At 42.7% G+C, this 22,266-nt stretch overlaps 1 protein-coding gene across 1 annotated transcript in view; it reads left to right on the forward strand.

The window, feature by feature from the left end:
• LOC138756851 (mucin-16-like) overlaps positions 1-22,266 on the forward strand; it is a 69,261-nt gene that overhangs the window by 19,860 nt on the left and 27,135 nt on the right. The window contains exons 21-32 of the mRNA XM_069923243.1: positions 8,586-8,737; positions 8,824-8,891; positions 9,984-10,153; positions 10,283-10,309; positions 13,007-13,158; positions 13,245-13,312; positions 15,118-15,287; positions 15,427-15,453; positions 17,543-17,679; positions 17,766-17,833; positions 18,845-19,014; positions 19,152-19,178. Coding sequence (XP_069779344.1) covers positions 8,586-8,737; positions 8,824-8,891; positions 9,984-10,153; positions 10,283-10,309; positions 13,007-13,158; positions 13,245-13,312; positions 15,118-15,287; positions 15,427-15,453; positions 17,543-17,679; positions 17,766-17,833; positions 18,845-19,014; positions 19,152-19,178 — 1,236 coding nt within the window. The remainder of the gene's footprint in view (positions 1-8,585; positions 8,738-8,823; positions 8,892-9,983; positions 10,154-10,282; positions 10,310-13,006; positions 13,159-13,244; positions 13,313-15,117; positions 15,288-15,426; positions 15,454-17,542; positions 17,680-17,765; positions 17,834-18,844; positions 19,015-19,151; positions 19,179-22,266) is intronic.

Below are 22,266 nucleotides of genomic sequence, written 5' to 3' on the forward strand. Positions count from 1 at the left end.
AGATTCCAACAGTCCCCCTTTTGGTCTCATGAAAATGAGACCAATCACCAGTTAATTTATTAGATAGTAAAGAGCCCTTATTGAATTTAACATCATACACTTGTCCATTATGCACACACTTACGTCCTGTGTGAGTCCCCACACAGTGTTCAGGAAAGTTAGTCCAATCAGTAAAGTACTGTTCTTTTTCGTTGTGCGACCCCCAGGCCGAGTGCACACACTTTGTACAGTGGTTTTCTACCCCAGCCCCTTCAAGGGCTCGGAATACCAGTACCCATAGTCCCCACATAGTATTCATCCCAGCTTCTTTCGTTGTTTTGATGCCAATAACTTGATTATGCCGTCAACCACTGATACACAGTCACTGTAGTCCAATAGTCTCTTTAAAAAAAGGACTTTAAGTGTTCTTAGTCCGTGGTTGCTTCACAGGTTCTCAGTCACCTCCGTTCGAATCTGTTCCAGTGTCCGTGTCGGTGGGTCCGTTGCTGCACACTGACTCCAATGATACCACGTCTCGCCTTTTCCTTGTAGTCGAACCGCGTGGGACGTCCTCTCCACCCCTCGGTAGGGTCCTGTCCACCTGGGCTCCGACCACTTTCTCTTGATGACCTTTAGCAGAATCCACTCCGCGACTGAAGGTATCGGTGTTTCCCCTTCTCTGTTGGGACTTGTGACCTGTTGTGAAAAATCTGACACCAGAGCCGTTAGTTTATCATAATACAGCTTGCATCCCATTGAACTTACCCCATTCTTCGTAGTCTGACTTCTGGCTCCCGGTCCCGGGAACTGGTGCCCCGTTCGTAGTTCATATGGAGTGAATCCTGTCACAGAACTTACCGAACTCCTTATTGACATTAATGCCAGAGGCAACGCATCCACCCAATTTAGTTTGGTCCGTGCCTGTACTTTCCCGATCTTACCTTTTATTGTTTGGTTCATCCTCTCCACTATTTTCTGCCATGTTAATGCCTTCATGGGTAAACGTAACATTTGGAGCATTCAGGATCTTTTCTAGTCTCGTCTGCCTTAACGAAGTCATTGTAAATGCTGTGGAGCTCACAAATGCTACAATACTATGTGTTGTTAATACTGTCAGGCCATGTCCCATTACTATGTGTGCCACCTTTTGTAAAATCTTTGCTACTCCCGCTGCATGTCTCGTACATGGTGGGTGTCTGTCTTCCGTTGGGTCTAGTGTGATACTCACATACATCAGCACACATCTTCCACCCCCTTTTTTCTGAAAAAGAACACCAACAATTGTGTGTGCTTTTTCAGAAACATCCAAAAAGAAAGGTAGTTATAATTTGGAATCGCCAAATCTATAGCTGTTGTAAGAGCTTGCTTCAATAGAATAAAACTCATCTCAGCCTGTGCAGTCCAATCCAGTGTAGCTCCCAGATTTCTCATCCCCTGCTCATTCACCAAAGTTCGCAGTGGATGTGTCAACTCACCATACGATGGGATAAACTGCCTACTATAACCTGACAAACCCAAAAACGAAAGCATCTCTTTAACTGTCTTTGGTTTTGGATGATGTAGTATTGCATCTGCCAAATAGGGGTGTAATCTGATAGTTCGAAGGTCATGGGATCAACCTGCTGACAAAAACCCACATCTGCTGATCCCACTGACCACAGGTTCTCAGGGAGAGAGTCTAGCATAGGGCTGAGTCGGGGTGATCCATCTTCTCCCTACCATGAAATCGTTCAATCTGTCTATGCTCAAGGAGGACTTGATCATGTGTCGGAGACAAAATTCTGTATGCCTGACCAGATGAGGAGAACTGCACTGTCGGTATTTGGGTGTCAGACCAGTCCCTTAGGGACTTCAAGTTCCGACACATCGGTCCCAAATCTTTTGCCTGATGAGTAGTGCCAATTGCAAGGGTGACATGAGGAATGGCCTCACCTGCCATCTCATACCATTCCAGCTGCTCAGATGTCAGTGCCACCGCAGCGGCCACTCCCTACTTTCCTATCACTATGTAGTCCGAATTAATTTCCCATTGCCTGCCCTCTACCTCTTCATAAAAGGCATGCTGATACATTTCATCCCCATCCCTATCGTAAAAGAGGGTCATATGGGGAGGGTCCGAGGGAGGGGTATACGGGTGTAACGTCTGGATCCACGGCTTCCATTGATTATAAAGCTTTAGCAGCCCTCCCTTCTGTGGGTCCTCAGGTTGCAGCAGCCCCCAGTAAATGTCAGCCCATTGTCCCTCAGACACGGATCCTCCAGCTGCCGCCAACAACATCTGAGAACTGGAATGCAGTGTAGTTAATGAACAGTTCATAGAATATCCATTTGGAAAGGTGACCTCTATTCCGCTGGGTCCACAAAGGATGGATGCTCCGCACTTGAACAACAAGTCTCTGCCCAAAAGATTGGTAGGGCACCTGGCTGACAAAATGTACTGATGTGTAAAAGTCTGTCCTGCCACAGAAGTGACTAGTGGTGTAGAAAACGGCAGATTTTCTGGTGTACCCGAGAACCCTATCAGCTGGACGCTAGAGGATGATGTTTTATCTTGAAACTCAGCGCCAGTGAGTGTTGAAAACCTGGCTCCCGTATCCACTAAAAAGGATACTTTCATGTCCATAACTTTAATCTGCAGGAAAGGGTCTGCCAACCTAGCCTGCTCATGGGTGCTCGGGCTCCGTCACTGTGGGCAATATTGCTCCTCCTCTGTCAGCAAAGGGAATTGTCTCTTTGGAGCTAAAGCCGCATGGGGTGCCTGATGTACCGGGGGTGGCACTGACGATCTCTGGGACTGGACCCAATGCTCCTGTTGTGGTGGTCCATAGCCCCTTGCCCCCGGGTCCCGAGGCTCCCAAACTAGGGGACAGTCTCTCTTCAAGTGTCCTGGCTGACCGCATCCAAAACATACGGCTGGCTGCCTTCGTGGAGCACTCCAAACTCTCCCTCTTACTCGGAATTCCCCCATTGGACCTCCCATTCTGGCCACATAGGTGGGACCCGGTGCCCAATATGGGGCCGGGTGCCAACTCATATTATTCCCTTGTGGTGGCTGCGTTGGCTGCTGAATCATCTGGTTTGCACCCTTTGAGGAAATCTTTTTTACCTCGTTTGCCTTTTGCCTAGCCTCTGCCAATTGAAGCTTAAGGAGTTGCACTTGTGCCGACTCCATAGTATGTTTGTCCTCCTTTTGCTTAGCCCTGTAACGTTTCATGTGATGGGTCAAATGTTTTTCCCATTGCTCACTCGAGCAGCCAGGAATATCAGGGTTATTCTCTAATGCCTCCCTAACTACAGCTGGCAGTCCACTCGTTACTGCAGCCCTAAAGAGTGTAGTCTGCAAGGGATCTGTGGCTGGGTGTACTCCTGCCTTATCAGTCCAACTCTCCCTACACTGACTCAAAAAAGTCGAGATCTCCTCATCCTCCTTTATGGAAAAGGTCAGGGACTGCATGACACCGGGGGAAAGGGGACTGGACTGTGATTTAACTGTGTGTTGCAGCTTGTCTGCTAACATTAGCATATGTATCATTGAACTTGTGAGTTGCAGCCTGTCTGTGTACATTAGCATATGTATTAACTCTCTCTCTCTCTGTTACATGTACAATCCTGACTACCATTCTGTCTGTCTTTGTCCCACCATGTCCTTTGTGCTATCGCTTCAAAACTCCTGTCTTTAATACCTGTGTAGGCTAAGATACAAATTAGATGTACTCCACTAAAGCTGTTTAATTCCCCTGGTCCGTATTGGGATCCCTTATATCCCATTATGACTATACATTAAATCTATGCCCTGTCTACATTCTAAAGGAGCTGAATTGTAACCTCTGCTGCCCCTATTCCAGGGGGGCTTAAAACATTAACGAACAATATTCCAAAGAAATTAGTAAACAACAATGAACCATACATGTAAAGCTCATTAAAAACAGCATTAAAATACAATAAGAACTGAATAAAGCACAATAAATGTCAAGCTCATTGAAAACTGCAATAAAATACAACAATAACTGAATAATCAAAAGACAAGTAAAATGCAACAATAACTGAGGAAAACTGCAATAAAATACAACAATAACTGAATAATCAAAAGACAAGTAAAATACAACAATAACTGAATAAACCATTAAAGAAACGAAAAAAATGTTAAATTACGGCACTTTGTAACAATCTGACTTTCCTTTGTGTTAGTGTAAAAATTGTAAAATGAAACACAAACCATATTTGCATGGGTTTTGAATATGTTAGACCTTATTAAAATGCAGTTGGAGCTGCTTGTCTGTATGGGGCACAACCCTCCAATTTGTTAGATTGAGTACATAACAGACATTGCAGCACAAGAGCCCCTGCAAGAGAACTTGAAACATATTCAACCTTTAGTTCTGCCTTAAGTAAAATGCCTTGTGCCACAGCTCACAGGAGCTGGCCTTATTTAAAACAGTCTGTAAAACAGGCACCAAAAAAAGTTAAAAGATGTTCTTATGAAGATTGCACACACAATAATTTAAGTACAGGCTAGTTTCTATAATATTCCACTTAAAAGTTCTGCTGCATGAATCCTGGAGCTTGTGGAGTCATTATTGAATCAAGAAATATTGGTGCCCTGCCACTCTCATTCTAACATGCCAATTTCTCCAGTCCTTAAGTCAAGATGTACTGAATAGCATCTGGTACAAGATCTGTGAGTTCTTAATGATATTATTATTCTTATGCACCCAATTGTTCTGAACTATGCCACCAATTTAAATCATATTCCACCTATTGCAGTACTCACACAGCACCATAGACCCGTTCGCAGGTTTATTTCTCCATTAAGCTGAATCCAGTTGCGCAGGGTTTACCTCCGTGATTATTTACAATGTAACTTCCGCACTACCGGATTTAAATATAAACCTGATGAATGGGGGAAAATTATCATGAATTAAATAACAGCGGCAATACAGAGAAATTGTGCTGAGGCATTAATTTCACTCCGGAGGAAAATGCACCAGAGAAATGAATGATTAAACTTATAGGAATCCCCATAGGAATCCCCAGAGGTATCTTTATTCTCCAGAGGTGGGTGATCTTTAAACTCACGGACCTTGACTGCTGAATATGTAGAAGAAATGTATTAAATGTGTTGATAGGGCTCCATACCTCTAACTGCAAGACAAGAGCCTGAAGCCTCAATTTCAAGTGCCACAGTGCACTTAAAGGGACATGCACACTCCCCCTTCAACTGGCTGAACCAGCCACTTTACACATCAGATCCTTGTCCTTTTGCCTCATGTTCCTGCACCTCCTTGGCTGCTTCCCTCTCTGCTTCTCCTAAGTACCGTACCAGTCGGATTTTTTCAAACCCTCGTGGCACCTTCCCCTGATTCTGCAGCTCTCTCCATATCTGTTCGTATCGTGCCATAGCCTGTACCTCCTCTCCCTTCGGTAATCCTCCCAGTAATTGATCCCTTGTTTTCTCCCACTGTCGGTTTACAGATAGGGGAACCCCTCTGTCTCCCCCGAGCTCTTGCCCTACATCCCTATTTACTCCTTCCATCTCCGTTCTGATCTTTAACCCTTTAGACTTCGTGATTCTGACACCCTGCAATCTACTTCGTCCCTTCCCACGTTGTATAACCACTAGATGACCAGCAGCTCCCTGAAAACAGGTGTTCCCCTTCAGGGATGATCAGAGAGAGAGCCAGCTGGGGGATTATGTGTCTCATGGTTGTGTGAAGTGTCTGTTTGTTTTGCGGTTAGCTTGTTAGTTTCCCCCTTTGTGTGAAATGTACATTGTTTGTTTTGCGGTTAGTCTGTGTACACAGGTGCCTCACTGTGTGACTGCCTATCCCCACTGTGTTTCCCTGATCCGTATTCTAAATACCTTGCCTCTATGCCCTCTCTACCCTGTAAAACAGTACAATCTGTAACCTCTGCTACCCCTTTTTCAGAAGTACTTAAAACATCGTGAGTAATACAGTGATATACACAGCAACAATACCAGCGTGCATGAAAAAACAGTTAAATGCCGAACACCTTATACAGATACTTATTACTATTATGGTACACGATTCTTAAACAAATACTTATTATACACTACTATGGTACACGATTCTTAAACAAATACTTATTATACACTACTATGGTACACGATTCTTAAACAAATACTTATTACACACTATAGAAACAAATAACTATAACACAATACACCTTATACTACTTGGCCAAGTGTCTAAATCTACCTCTCGAGATTGCTACAAGGGGCTCCAACCCCGTTCTACTAGATGGACCTCAACCTCCTTAGAGGGATTCCAACCGGACCTCAACCTCCTTAGAGGGATTCCAACCTTTTCCTAGAGGGACCTCAACCTCCGTAGAGGGATTCCAACCTCCTTTTCCTAGAGGGACCTCAACCTCCGTAGAGGGATTCCAACCTCCTTTTCCTAGAGGGACCTCAACCTCCTTAGAGGGATTCCAACCGGACCTCAACCTCCTTAGAGGGATTCCAACCTTTTCCTAGAGGGACCTCAACCTCCGTAGAGGGATTCCAACCTCCTTTTCTTCGAGGGACCTCAACCTCCGTAGAGGGATTCCAACCTCCTTTTCTTCGAGGGACCTCAACCTCCGTAGAGGGATTCCAACCTCCTTTTCTTCGAGGGACCTCAACCTCCGTAGAGGGATTCCAACCTCCTTTTCTTCGAGGGACCTCAACCTCCGTAGAGGGATTCCAACCTCCTTCTACTACAGGGGACTCCAACCCCGTTCTACTAGGGGGACTCCAACCCCCTTTTACTACAGGGGACTCCAACCCCGTTCTACTAGGGGGACTCCAACCCCCTTTTTGTTTTATTTTTTGGCTTTAACGAGGGCTTTTGCAGAGTAGTGACAACACACAATTTATCTTTGCCAATAGCAGAACTTCGTTAAAACAGGCGTCTGCTTACCTCCCTTTGTAGGATGGTCACTTGTTGTTATCACCACACCACAATCGACCGGTGTTTCGTATCTTTTTCTTCCGTCACTTCTCCATCTTCATCACGTCGGGGTCACCAAATTGTTGGACTCTGGCTTTAACTTACTCTTAATTTTAGTCTATGTGTAGTCTGAGTCCAGCGCGTTCTTTGAATGAAGTGATAGGAGAAGGTATTCGGTTCAACAGTCAATTTATTACACAGCACAAGAATAAAACTTAACAGAGCTCTGGGTCAGTCTGTTAGTTCATAGGTCACCTGCCAGTGAGCTACTCCCCGAGACTGACCCCTATTGTCCAGTTGGTTCAGTTTATATAGGTCAACCTTATCATACAGAACAAAAGTTGTCTTCCTTTGCTAGATCTTTTTGCATAAGGGTTATCACAAGTCATCTCCTGTTTTGCAGATATCTGGGGTGTAGCACTCCCATGTTAATCCTCCTGGCCAGACTATCCCGTTGTGTTGATCAGAAATTACTTCATCCCCAGATATCTCTAATCACCATTCTGTTCTTGTCCTGCCAATTTCTGCTGTTCTCTTTAACACCTCCTCCTGCCTTAATCTTCCTCCTAGACTGGTTTTCCATTCCCTTTGATTCTTGTGGGCCATTCTTTGTTCTGATCTGGCCTGTGTCTCCTGTGCTACTTCCCACCTCCTTCAGTTGAGCATTCCTCCTAAATCGTTTTATGCATATCCTCTCCCTGTATCTTGGGAGCAGCCAATTTTGTTCAGCCAACTTTGCTCCATGCTGTGACAGCCACTTAGCCACATTCCTCTTTCCCTGAACCATGCAGTAAATATACACTTATTAATTAATCATTTATTTCTTACTGTTTTAACCCCTAGATTCCATGCAGTAAATATACACTTATTAATTTATCATTTATTTCATACTGTTTTAACCCCTAGATTCCAACATTACACAGTGGGATGTTGAGACCCAGGTCTTGGAGTTTGTGATCAGTTTTGTGGGTATCATGGTGTTAAATGCCAAACTAAAGTGCAAGGAGTGTCTGGAAACTGGTCATTCAAGCTTGTATTGTGCTGTGTCTGGGACTTGTGTTCTTTTCCCCAACGGGAAATAAGAGTGGGTCATTTTGTTTGAACAGTGATATTGTGAATATTAGGAAGCAGTAGAAAATTTGTAATCTCCGTTTACTAGGTTGAATTGCACAACAAGTGGCATTGCTTGTTTCCCAGTTCAATCCACTGAAAACTTAAAATGTGTGGTTTTCAATTCAAGCAGGATAATTATCCTCATGTCAGGCACGCTCTAGGAATGCTGATAGACTGATGCATATCTCAATCAAAAGGGCCAAAAAACAGAAATAAGTGCTACAAAGCAATTTGGAGAAATGTTCAAGACTGCAACTAGTTCTCAATCGCATCCTTCTCAGAGTCCGGATACAGACAATTCCATGCTCCTCGTTAGACCAATCGCAAATCCAATAATAAATGCAGTGGACAAAATTGTTGAATTCCAACACTATCTCTGCTCTTTGCATCAAATTTGCTTCCAATAATGTGGAACAAGAGCAATAAATATTCAGTTGTCATCACACTAATGGTTAACCTACCCTCTGACCACAGGATACAAATGATTCAGCAACAGGAATCTTTATCTGTCAGGTTAACACTTTTAGTAATTTTTCTCAACAGCATCTCCAATCCAGACCACATCTCCAATCTCCCCAGTGAATCCTTTTGAATTTAACGTGACCTTCGTTCTAACTAACTTGGCCTCAACAGTGGATTTACAGAATTCAAATTCTTTGTTGTTCAAATCTGCTTCAAGTCTTATTGTTGCCCAGGTCAGTTGACAATTTAATAATCGAGGGAATTTAATGATTACTTGTAGTTTATTTCATCCAAAACACTAACAGTTATTTTTCCACAGCTCAGCCAAATCTATAAAAACAGTAACATCAAAGAAACGTTCTCAAGCTGCAAGGTTATCTCGTTCAGGTAAGGGATCTTGCTAATAATCCTGGAGAAACTCAGCAGGGCAAACAGTGGTTTTAAGTAGCAAATGTAAAGATACATCATCAACGTTTCAGGTGAGGGGGAACATGAAAGATGTCCGAACAAAAGGAGGAAGAGGGAAGGGTAGTTTGGGAGATGATATTTGGGGGTGTGGTGGGTGGGTGAGGTGGGGGGGGTGAAGGACCACAGGAAGATGGCAGGAGGAGTATAAGCTAGGTAGAGAGAGAAAGGAAGTAGGAACTGGAAAATCTAGTTAAGGTGGGGCCGGAGGAGAAAGGGAAGCTGTGTAGTGGAATTCAATGTACTCAATGTTCATAGGCTGTCGTCGGATAAGTACTCAGTTCAACGGTGCGCTTTACTTACATAAAAGGCTTGACAAAGCTAATGCTTTCCCATTTCCCCATGATAATTGCATTGTAAAAGTGCAAGGTTAATTAAGATGTAATTCTGTAAAAATTAAATTCCAAAGCAAAATTGTACATTTGCCAAGTGTTACACAAAGTCCATGCTGATGCATGCAAATTCCTCTTACACCAATGTATAATAGTTTGCACGAGAGTGGACGTGCACTGCCACATCCCAAGGCATTAAGTTAACGTCAGCTCTGCAATTCCATATTCCACTGAATATCTGAATGTTCCCAAGATATCATGCTCTGCTCAGGCAAGTGCTGCCCTTGAGAGCTTGTAATTCCTGCTACACCATTACTTGAGAGCAACTGGCTCCTGGCCATAGATAATCATGCCTGAAATTTACATCCAATTCTGTGGCATGTAATGTACATTCCCAATATCGTACCTCATTCTTGTGCAAATGTACTTTTTTTCTGAGCAAATAACTTTTCCGAACAAGTTAATTCCTCAGAAACACGACAGCACTAGAAGGCATGGACTTATTTGGCAAAAGTAATTCAAAGCAATAAATCAATATTTCAGGCAACGGCAATTGATATTATCGGCAATAAATTGCTAACATGGTTGATATTTATGCCCTAACATTTCAAAATCTATCCAGAAATATCATAAGTCATGCATTTTGCTTCTTACTTGAATGGTCTCTCCGTCTATTCCACAGCTCAGGAAATGCACAAAGCACCAGAGTGTATGCAAACTGCACTTTCAGCATTGACTCTGATCCTCAGCAGGTTAACAGTGTTACAGTGTACAATGCGTTTAGAGAGAACACCAACGGCATCACCACCTTTCCACCATATTCACTGGACAGTAACAGCCTCTATGTGAACGGTATTTATCACCAAAAGGATTTTCTGATTTATAGCAACAAAGGCAAAAAAATTAATGAAACTCACAATTTTATTCCTTTCCTTAACGATATTCCACCTGTTACATGAAGACTATCCTTTATTGTTTCAGGTTACCACGAATCCACACTCTCAACCAGTGAGTACTGCTTTGTTTCTATATTTCACTACATCTTCCCTGTTTATCAGTAGGTGATCACTTGAAATATCCTGCATTAAATGCTCTGTAAATATGATCAAATACAGACTCTCCTTGGTCATGATGTTTGATGTCAAATGTCTAACAATAGAAAGACAATGTGATGTGACCCTACCCTTTGCCAACAATGTTTGCAGCACCATTGCTGGCCATACATTCCTTCCTGGATCATAAAACAGTGACCATTATCACCGTCCCAGAATGGTGCAATACGGCAGCCACTCCCTCCATCTGACTTTGTGCTATGCTCCACTGCTTAAGGGCCTTCTTGCTCTGCAAAATGCAAAGGTAATGAACGATGCATAATGGCTGCATTTCCTGCCAGGACTTTGGGTGATTTGCTTGCTGTGATTTAACAGCTGGCAATTTATCCAAACTATTAGAATAAATGGGCAACAGTGATTGGGTTGTGGGCTCTTGAAATGCTTCCCCCAGGGCTTCTGACAGAGATTGCCAGATGACTGATGAATGTCCAATGTCTTGAGCAGTGTGTCAGCCCAGTGATGCTCTGAGTGGGTGACGACATTTGATGATTTACTCAAAGTTGGAATGACATGAGAGCACAAAACTTAAGAGGTATGGCTGTGCCTTTGAAGCTTGACCTGTGTGAAGAGGACCAGCAACTTCTCCTGTGAGGCAGAGAGAGACACAAATGCGTGTTTGTTGCATGTAATGCATTTGAGTGAGATGCTTGATTTGCTTGAATAGCTGGCTATTATGTGTGAAATCTAAGAACAGGTGCGTTGCAACAATAATTCATTGTTCAGATGTCAGCTAATTTGTAGCTGGTGTTATCGTCATACCAAGCCACACAGCCATAGGTGTAAAGTGAGAAGAGCAGGGGGATAACAAAGCAGCCCTGTGGTGCTCCAGTATCAGTGGAGCTGTACTTATCAGTCCTCACTAATTGTAGTCTGGAGGTGAGGATCCATGATCCAGTTACACAGTGGGATGCTGAGACCCAGGTCTTGGAGTTTGTGATCAGTTTTGTGGGTCTTCTTTGGCTTGGCTTCGCGGACGAAGATTTATGGCGGGGGTAAAAAGTCCACGTCAGCTGCAGGCTCGTTTGTGGCTGACAAGTCCGATGCGGGACAGGCAGACACGATTGCAGCGGTTGCAAGGGAAAATTGGTTGGTTGGGGTTGGGTGTTGGGTTTTTCCTCCTTTGCCTTTTGTCAGTGAGGTGGGCTCTGCGGTCTTCTTCAAAGGAGGTTGCTGCCCGCCAAACTGTGAGGCGCCAAGATGCACGGTTTGAGGCGTTATCCGCCCACTGGCGGTGGTCAATGTGGCAGGCACCAAGAGATTTATTTAGGCAGTCCTTGTACCTTTTCTTTGGTGCACCTCTGTCACGGTGGCCAGTGGAGAGCTCGCCATATAACACGATCTTGGGAAGGCGATGGTCCTCCATTCTGGAGACGTGACCCATCCAGCGCAGCTGGATCTTCAGCAGCGTGGACTCGATGCTGTCGACCTCTGCCATCTCGAGTACTTCGACGTTAGGGGTGTAAGCGCTCCAATGGATGTTGAGGATGGAGCGGAGACAACGCTGGTGGAAGCGTTCTAGGAGCCGTAGGTGATGCCGGTAGAGGACCCATGATTCGGAGCCGAACAGGAGTGTGGGTATGACAACAGCTCTGTATACGCTTATCTTTGTGAGGTTTTTCAGTTGGTTGTTTTTCCAGACTCTTTTGTGTAGTCTTCCAAAGGCGCTATTTGCCTTGGCGAGTCTGTTGTCTATCTCGTTGTCGATCCTTGCATCTGATGAAATGGTGCAGCCGAGATAGGTAAACTGGTTGACCGTTTTGAGTTTTGTGTGCCCGATGGAGATGTGGGGGGGCTGGTAGTCATGGTGGGGAGCTGGCTGATGGAGGACCTCAGTTTTCTTCAGGCTGACTTCCAGGCTAAACATTTTGGCAGTTTCCGCAAAGCAGGACGTCAATCGCTGTTTTGTGGGTATCATGGTGTTAAATGCCAAACTAAAGTGCAAGGAGTGCCTGTAAACTGGTCATTCAAGCTTGTTTTGTGCTGTGTCTGGGACTTGTGTTCTTTTCCCCAACGGGAAATAAGAGTGGGTCATTTTGTTTGAACAGTGATATTGTGAATATTAGGAAGCAGTAGAAAATTTGTACTCTCCGTTTACTATGTTGAATTGCACAACAAGTGGCATTGCTTGTTTCCCAGTTCAATCCACTGAAAACTTAAAATGTGTGGTTTTCAATTCAAGCACGATAATTATCCTCATGTCAGGCACGCTCTAGGAATGCTGATAGACTGATGCATATCTCAATCAAAAGGGCCAAAAAACAGAAATAAGTGCTACAAAGCAATTTGGAGAAATGTTCAAGACTGCAACTAGTTCTCAATCGCATCCTTCTCAGAGTCCGGATACAGACAATTCCATGCTCCTCGTTAGACCAATCGCAAATCCAATAATAAATGCAGTGGACAAAATTGTTGAATTCCAACTATCTCTGCTCTTTGCATCAAATTTGCTTCCAGTAAGGTGGATCAAGAGCAATAAATATTCAGTTGTCATCACACTAATGGTTAACCTACCCTCTGACCACAGGATACAAATGATTCAGCAACAGGAATCTTTATCTGTCAGGTTAACACTTTTAGTAATTTTTCTCAACAGCATCTCCAATCCAGACCACATCTCCAATCTCCCCAGTGAATCCTTTTGAATTTAACGTGACCTTCGTTCTAACTAACTTGGCCTCAACAGTGGATTTACAGAATTCAAATTCTTCGTTGTTCAAATCTGCTTCAAGTCTTATTGTTGCCCAGGTCAGTTGACAATTTAATGATCGAGGGAATTTAATGATTACTTGTAGTTTATTTCATCCAAAACACTAACGGTTATTTTTCCACAGCTCAGTCAAATCTATAACAATGGTAACATCAAAGAAACGTTCTCAAGCTGCAAGGTTATCTCGTTCAGGTAAGGGATCTTGCTAATAATCCTGGAGAAACACAGCAGGTCAAACAGTGCCTTTAAATAGCAAAGGTAAAGATACATCATGAACGTTTCGGGCTTGAGCCCTTCATCAAGGTGAGGGGGATCATGAGAGAGGTCCGAACAAGAGGGGGTAGAGGGAAGAGGGTGGTTTAGTGTGGGTGGAAGATGATATTTGGGGGTGTGGTGGTGGGGGGGAAGGTGGGAAAGGACCACAGGAAGACTGTGGGACGAGTCTAGGCTGGGTGAAGAGAGAAAGAAAGTAGGAAATGGAAAATCTAGTTAAGGTGGGGCCGGAGGAGAAAGAGAAGCTGTGTAGTGGAATTCAATGTACTCAATGTTCATAGGCTGTCGTCAGATAAGTACTCAGTTCAACAGTGCGCTTAACTTACATAAAAGGCTTGACAAAGCTAATGCTTTCCCATTTCCCCATGATAATTGCATTGTAAATGTTAAAGTTTATTTAGGATGTTAATTCTGAGAAAGTTGATTCCCAAAACAAAATTGTACATTTGCAGAGTGTAGCACAAAGTCCATTATGAGGCTTGCAAAATCCTTATTTGCCAAATGCTTAATTTTGTGCAGGAGAGTAGATGTGCACCTGCCACATACTGAAGATGTAAGCAGACATCAGTAGTGTTTCTGGATTTCACAGGACATCCTGTGAACAAAGATACACAAGTGCCTAACCTTTTAACTGGGATTCTGAATACCGGCAAAGTCCAAAAACTGGCTCCTTTTCAGTTGCTGACATCTGGTCATCAAAATCATGTTTGGGACCAAATACGCCCCTCGCTTAACTCCCGTGTATCCTGTCACATTCTGTACTGGTATTCGGTGGTATCGTTACTTTATAAGTACACTACCCATGGACCATGACCCTCGCTCAACTTACGATGAATATTCCGTGTCTGTCCGCTACTTTATAAGCACCTCCAAATCACCTATACTGATGCCATTCCAGCATCATGGCACTTTCACACAGCTCAGCAGTGGATCAATGCGGGATCAATGGCGGCTGTTGTCACTACCCATAATCCCGCACACAGCTAAAACCACTGTATCAGTGCCAGCACAGGGAACCGAGAAGAAGGCCGTTTCCATGGCGCTGATAGAATGGTGGGGCTGGGGGGGGGGATGGGAATAGGGAGGAGAGAGGGAGAGAGAAAGAGAGTGAGAGAGATGGCAGTGCATCTCAGGCAAGCGGGCAGGTGGGGGGTGGCGAGAGATGGCAGCATGATGGGCAGGTAAGCGAGCGAGGAGGGGGGGTGTGGGAGAGACAGCAGTGCGACTCGAATGGGGAGAGAGGAAGAGACGGCAGCACAACTCGATCAGGTTCAAAGGGCCGGCCATTTTTAAATGATTCTGAAATCTGGAAAATTCTGAACCATGGCAGGTGTCTGGTCCCAATGTTCCCAGATAAAATGTTATGGTCCTGTAGCACTCTACTCAGGCAAATGCTGCCCTTGTGTTCTTGTAAATCCAGCCACAAGATTACTTGAGAGGAACAGGCCCCTGCTCCATCAATAACAAAGCCTGAAATTTGTATCCGATTCTCTGATCAAATTAATTTCTCAGAAACAGAAGAACATGAGAAGGCATGGTCTTATATGACAAATCTAATTCAAACTAATGCTTTGAACTATTTCAAGCAATAGAAATTGATATTACCTGTAATAAATTGATAATATGGATGATATCTAAGTCCCAACATTTTAATTCAATGCAGAAAATTGTATGAAATCATATATGATACATTTGCATGAATTGTCTCTCCATCTATTCCACAGCTCAGTAAATGTACAAAGTACCAGAGTGTATGCAAATTGTTCTTTCCGCAATGATTCTGATCCTCAGGAGGTTAACAGTGTTACAGTGTACAATGAGTTCAGAAAGTACACCAATGGCATCACCATCTTTCCACCATATTCACTGGACAGTAACAGCCTCTACGTGAACGGTATATATCACCAAAAAGAATTGTCTATTCTGCTTTATTACACAAAAGTATCCAAATGCAAAAAAAAATGAAACTTTCAATTTTAATTCTTTCTTTAAAAATATTTCACATGTTACATGAAGACTATCCTTTTTTCCAGATTACCATGAATCCATGCTTTCAACCAGTGAGTACAGATTTGTTTTTATATTTCCCTACCTCTTCCTTTTTTAACAGGAGAAAATAAGTATAAATATCTTGTATTAAATACTCAGTAAAGTGGTAAAATGCACACTCCTTGGTCCTGGTGCATTGATGTCAAGTGAGTTAACAATAGAAAGACAAGGTGATTGTGGTCCTCACAATGACAGCAATGCTTTCAGCACCACATCTTGCCAGCCATGTCTTTATCGACCATAAAATAGTGACCATTATTACTTCCCCCAGAATGGTACTGCAGTCACCCTTCTATTTGTGTTTGTGACATGTTACACTGCTTACGACTGTCCTGCCTCTGCAAGTTGAAAGGGAGATGAATGTATGTTTTGATGCAAGGACGTTGCCTGCAATGTCTTTGGGTGATTTGCACATTGCGATTTAACAGCTGGCAATGTGTGAAAACCATGAGAACAAATGTGACGCTTGGAAAAATGATTCCATTGTGGGCTCTTGAAATGCTTGGCCTAATGCTTTCTGACAGAGATTGTCAGCTGAGTGATAGAGGTCCAATGTCTCAAGCTGTGTGTCAGCCCCCTGATGCTGTGAGAGGATGACGACATTTCATGTTGCAGTGACATGTCAGGTTTGTGACTTTGAAGCTTTCGCTGTGTGAAAGGGACTAACAGTGGCCAGTAATTACTAAATCATGAGAATTTGGATGGTGCAGAAAATCCATACATCTCCTGCCTTGGCTAATTCAACACAGGAAGAATCACAAACCAATGCCACCTTCTGCTTCAAAGTTCTCCCCATTTGGCACATAAGAAGTACTATTTATAGCTTTGGCATTATTTTTATCCTGTTAGAAATTCTGTATGTGTTGTCTCCCTGTCCATTGAATATCAGAAACATTAGTGGCCTGATGATAGACATGTACATATCTCAAACAGAAACGATAGCTCCTAGCTCTTAGAGCTACCATTTTGAAAAAATGTACAAGACTGCAACACAGCGTTAATCAAAATCTCTTCTGCACCAGAACACCAGTAGGTCAACAATGTTTTCAGCACCACTGCTCACTTCGGACATACGCAGTTGGTCATAACAGGTAAAAGAGCAAGTGTGTTAAAATTAGGAGGGAACAGAACATTATTTATTCTCTTGATTGCATAACAAGTATAACAACCCAACTGAGAACTTAAAATGAGAGCTTTCGAGACGATGCATCATTTATTATCTTCAACAGAAATTCAGTGAATGCGACTTCTGGCCCCAACTCATGGCAGGCACGCTGATAGAATGCTGATAGACAGATGAATATTAGAAACAGAAGGGTAAAACAACAGAAATTAGATCTAAAACACCAATTTAGAGAAATATTCAAGACACTAAATCAGTGTCAATCCCATCTTTTTCGGCACCAGGACACAGACAATTCCAGGTTCATGGTTAGACCAGTCTGAAACTAATTATAAATGATCAAAACAGTTGAATACAAACATTGTCTCTGCTCTTTGCCTCACAACTGGTCCCTTTAAGATAGAACAACAGTATAAAACATTATGTTGCCTGTCAGAAACACAAATTCTCACAAATGAGTCTCTTTAAGATCGGTGACACGACAAGCTTTATTCACAAGTCTGCAGAGTTGGACTCAACCGGCTTCTTGCCAAGTCAAGCCCCGATACATACAGTGCGTTGTTTTTTATACAATTTGCTTGTCCTTCGGCATCTCCACTACACTGCTTTAATTGGTTAGTTTTTGCAGAATCATCCTGATTACTGTTAGTCACGCACACTACGATCATTCATGACCTCTGCTCACACCAAATTCTGTTTTTCACTCTTTATCAATCTTTGGCTCCTGCATGTCTCTCTGTAGTTAAATCTGTTGCAAGTCTGTTGTAACATTTTCCAGCTAAACTCTAGTGGTTAGCCCCCTTTTATGACTAATCATCACATTTTAACTTAAACCCTTTTTAACCCAAATTCTCTATCTATAACATTGCCCTTCTTACATCCATGGTAAACCTATCTTCAGTCTCTAAGAAACAAATGATTCAGCAACTGATTGTTTTAATGATCAGATGAATATTTTTACTCATTTTTCTGCACAGCACCACCACCAATTCAGGTGATGAATCCCTTCGATTTTAATGTGACCTTCGATATAACTGACTTGGCTTCTACAGAGTTCTTACAAAATCCCAAATCTACATTGTTCAACTCTGCTTCTCGTCTTATTGTTGCTCAGGTCAGTTGACAATTTAATTATTGAGATAATTAAATGATTGCTTGTTTTTTATTTCATCTAAAACTCCAACTGTTGCTTTCCTACAGCTGAACAAACTGTTTAGGAACAGCAAAATTAACAAAGAATTCTCAAGCTGCAAACTTCTCTCATTAAGGTATGGATTTTTGATATTCGTCATGATTAAGTACTTGTTTCTAAACGATGTGATTTTAGTAAAACTACAAGGCCTCGTAAAAATACTCACATTTCTGCTTGATAATTCTCATGGTGAAAGTGGAAAGAAGTCACAGGCTGCTCTTTCTGGGAAATAACTTTTCCAGACGAGAGGGAAAAGATTTGAGGGCTTTTTTCACATTGAATTGTCTGAGAGGATGAGCAAATGTAGGTTCTTGGGAGTCACTATCTCGGAAGATCTTTCCTGGAACCAACACACCAATGGCATCATGAAGGAAGCCTCTACTTCCTCAGGAGTTTGCGGAGGAGCTAGTGGAGATGTTCAAGTGAACCGGTACGGACTTGAAGGGCCGACATGGCCTGTTTCCGTGCTGTAAACGGTTATATGGTTATATGGTTATTTGTAGAGTGTAACACATATGCCATGCTGGAGCTTGCAAATTATTTTTTTTGCCAGTTGAATAATTGTATACAGGAGAGCGGATGTGCACAGGCGCATCTGAGCATCATGCAAACATAACAAGGTACTTCCAAATTGCACAGGATTTCTGCATGGGTCACAGATATTGCACTCTTCTCAGCCAAGTAGCACCCTTGAGTGCTTGTACAATCCTGCTGCATTATTTGAAGGGAATGGTCTCCAGTGCCTGAAAGTCACCTCTAACTCTCTTCCATGCAACATGCCCCCCCAATTTTGTAGTTCATCCTTGGACTGAAGTATTCAGTTTATTCTTAGCAAATGACCCATCAGGACAAATTCATTTATCAGAAATACAACAACAGTAAGATTAATGGAATATTTGGCACATCTTATTCAAACTAACGGTTCAAATTAAATTTTTAAAAATTAATTTAAAATGAACAAACATATTACCTGCAATAAATAGATGATATCTATGCCCCAAAATTGGCCATTAGTATAAAGAAATGTATGAAATCTTAAGTGATAGCTTTCCAAATTTACTTAATAATCTCTCCATCTATTCCACAGCCCAGGAAATGAACAAAGCACCAGAGTGTTGGCAAACTGCACTTTCCGCAATGACTCTGATCCTCTGGAGGTTAACAGTGTTACGGTGTACAATGAGTTCAGAAAGTACACCAAGGGCATCACCACCTTTCCACCATATTCACTAGACAGTAACAGCCTCTATGTCAATGGTATGTATCATCAAAAGGAATTCCCTATTTTTTTCTATTTATTCCACAATTGTGATCAAATGCAAAATAATTCATGAAAACATTCAATTGCATTGCTTTATTTACCTGCTACCTGAAAACTGTCCTTATTTTTTCAGGTTATCATGAATTCACCCTTTCAACCAGTGAGTACAGATTTGTTTCTATATTTCACCATCACTTCCCTTTTCACTAGGAGTTAGTAACTATAAATATTCTTTGTCCCTGATGAATTCACCTGCAAGAAGCACGTCCAGATGCAGATCCATACAAGCAGAGTTAAGAAATTGGAGATAGAGTTGAATTAAGAGTGGGTCATTTGGGAGGCAGAAGGGGTGGTAGACAGGAGTTACTGGGTTACTCTCACACCTCGGTGGCAGGAGGAGTGTAGATGGTTGGTGGTCTGTAGAGGGAAAAGTACCAGGCAGTTAATGCAGGGAACTCTGTGGCCGATAGCCTTAATAACAAGTGTAATATTTTGGACACTGTTGTGGGGGGACAACCTAACAGGGACAAGCCATGGCAATCAGGTCACTGGCACATAATCTGGTTCTGTGACTAAGAAAGGAAGGGAGGAGAAGCAGCGAGTTGTTGTGATAGGGAATTCCATAGTTAGGGGGTCAGATAAGAGCTTCTGTGGATTGTTACCCGTGCCATGAGCTAATGAATTTAGGAGGATAATGTAGCTTCACACATGACTAAATACATGGTGTAGGAGGGAAGGCTTCAGGTTTCTAGATCATTGGGATCTCTTCCAGGGAAGGTGGGATCTGTTCCGATAGGACAATTTGAAATTGAATTGGAAGGGAACCAATAACCTTGTGCAAAGGTTTGCATGTGCAGCTCCGGAGAGTTTAAACTAGGGGGATGGGAAGCAGGGTGTCAGAGCAGAGCCAATGGAGGAGGAAAATGATTAGGTAGAAATTGCTTGCACCATTAGAAGTCAATGGGTTATATGTGGTAGTAATGTTCTCAGGTGCACCTATTTCAATGCAAGGAGTATTGTAGGAAAGGCAGACAACGTTAGAGCATTGATCGGTTGTAGAATTATGACATTGTGGCCATTCATGAAACTTGGTTGCAGGATGGGCAGGACTGGCAGCTCAATGTTCTGGGGTTCCACTGCTTTAGCTGCAATAGATCGGAGTGGGTGGGAATGTATGAGAGAGGAATGGCATTGCTCAACGGGGAAAATATGACACCAGTTCTCAGGCAGGAGAGATCAGAGGGCTAATCTACTGAGGCTATATGGGTCACGGATCTGAGGAACGGGAAATGTATGATCACACTCATGGGGTTTGTATTATAGACTGCCCAATAGTCAAGAATTGGAAGAGCAAATCTCTAGAGAGATAGCAGACATCTAAAAGAAACAATGTTGTGTTAGTAGGTGGTTTTAATGATACACATATTGACTGGGACACTCATACTGTAAAAGGGCTGGATGGATGACTAAATGTTTGTCAAATGTGTTCAGGAGACTATACTCTCTCTCTCTCTCACACACACACACACACACACACACACACACACACACACACACACACACACACACACACACACACACACACACACACACACACACACACACACACACAAATAGAGAGGTCCAACTGGAGAGAGTGCAACAAAAACAAACTTCTATTCAATGTCAGGAAAACACAGTAGCTAATTGATGAGTTCAGGAAGGGTAAGACACAGGTATACAAATCAGTGATCACTTGGGGATCAGACATAAAGAGGGTGAAGAAAGGGAATATGTGGAGTCACTATATTGGAGGATCTTTCCCGGACCCAACACACTAATAGGATTGTGAAGAAAGTTTGTAAGTGCCTCTACTTCCTCAGGTGTTTGGGGTGGTTTGGTGTGACAGCAAAAACCCTGGCAAAGTTTTGCAGATGTGTGGTGGAAAGAGTGCCTACTGGCTGCATCACAGTCTGGTACAGGAGTCCGATAGCATGAGTATAAAGCCCTCCAAAATGTAGTGGACATAGCTCAGAAGATTACAGGTAAAACCCTCCCACTATCGAGAACATCTACAGGGAACACTGCTGTTGCTGAGCAGCAGCAATCAACAGAGATCCACACCACACAGCACATGCTCTGTTCTCACTACAGCCATCAGGAAAGAAATATAGGCGCCACAAGACTCACATCATCAGGTACAGGAACAGCTGCTACCCTTCCACCATCAGACTTGTCAACAACAAACTCACTCAGGGACTTGCTTCGGGACTCTTACTTGTGCACTTTGTTGATTTTTTAAAATTCTCTCTATTGCACAGACAGGTTGTTTACATTTGTGAGCAGTTTCTGGTGCTTTATTTATTCACATGTATACGCTGTGTACAAATTATTTTGCACTACCAGTAGGTGGTAATTCTGCTTCACCTACAGAAATAAAATCTCAGGGTTTTATGTGATGTCATGTATGTATTCGACAATAAATCTGAAATCTGCTCTAATGGTTCTTCCATCAGGGAACAAGCCAGGACAAGCATCAGAAGTACTATTACGTGTAGGGGAACATTTTGAGTCCTGTGATCATAATGCCATTAGTTTCAAAAAATTATGGAGAAGGATTGGCCTGAGCCTCAGGCTGAGATTCTAAATTGAAGAGAGCCCAATTTTGAGGATATGAGAAAGGATCTAGAATGCACAGCTTTGGATAAGTTGTTTTCAGGTAAAGAGGTGGAGAATGTTCAAAGGTGAAATTTTGACAGGGAAGAGTTTGTATGTTCCTGTTAGGATTAAAACCAAGATTAGCAGGCATAAGGAACCTTGATTTTTGAGGGATAGTGGAAATCTGGTTTGGAAGGTGTACAGCAACACGGAACAGATGAGGCATTCGAGAAGTATAAAAAAATGCCTCAAGGAAAACCTCAAGATGTTACCTGTCAGCAATTACAGTTACTAATTTGAAACTTGTACAAGATTATAGCACAACGTTAATCAAATTCTCCTCTGCACCAGAACATCAAGTAGCAATAGACAACAATATATTCAGCGTCACTGCACACTACGGGCCCACACAATTGGTCATAACAGGTAGAACTGGGAGTTTGTGAACATTAGCACGCAGCAGAAAATTAGTACTGCTTATTTAGTTTCCTGATTGCATAACATGTATCAATGCTTGTTTCCCACTCCAATCCAACTGAGAACTTAAAATGTGAGCTTTCAAGTTGATGCGTCATTATTATTTTCAACAGAAAGTCAGTGAATGTGACTTC

Source organism: Narcine bancroftii, chromosome 3 (assembly GCF_036971445.1).
Source record: "Narcine bancroftii isolate sNarBan1 chromosome 3, sNarBan1.hap1, whole genome shotgun sequence".
Lineage (NCBI taxonomy): Eukaryota > Metazoa > Chordata > Chondrichthyes > Torpediniformes > Narcinidae > Narcine > Narcine bancroftii.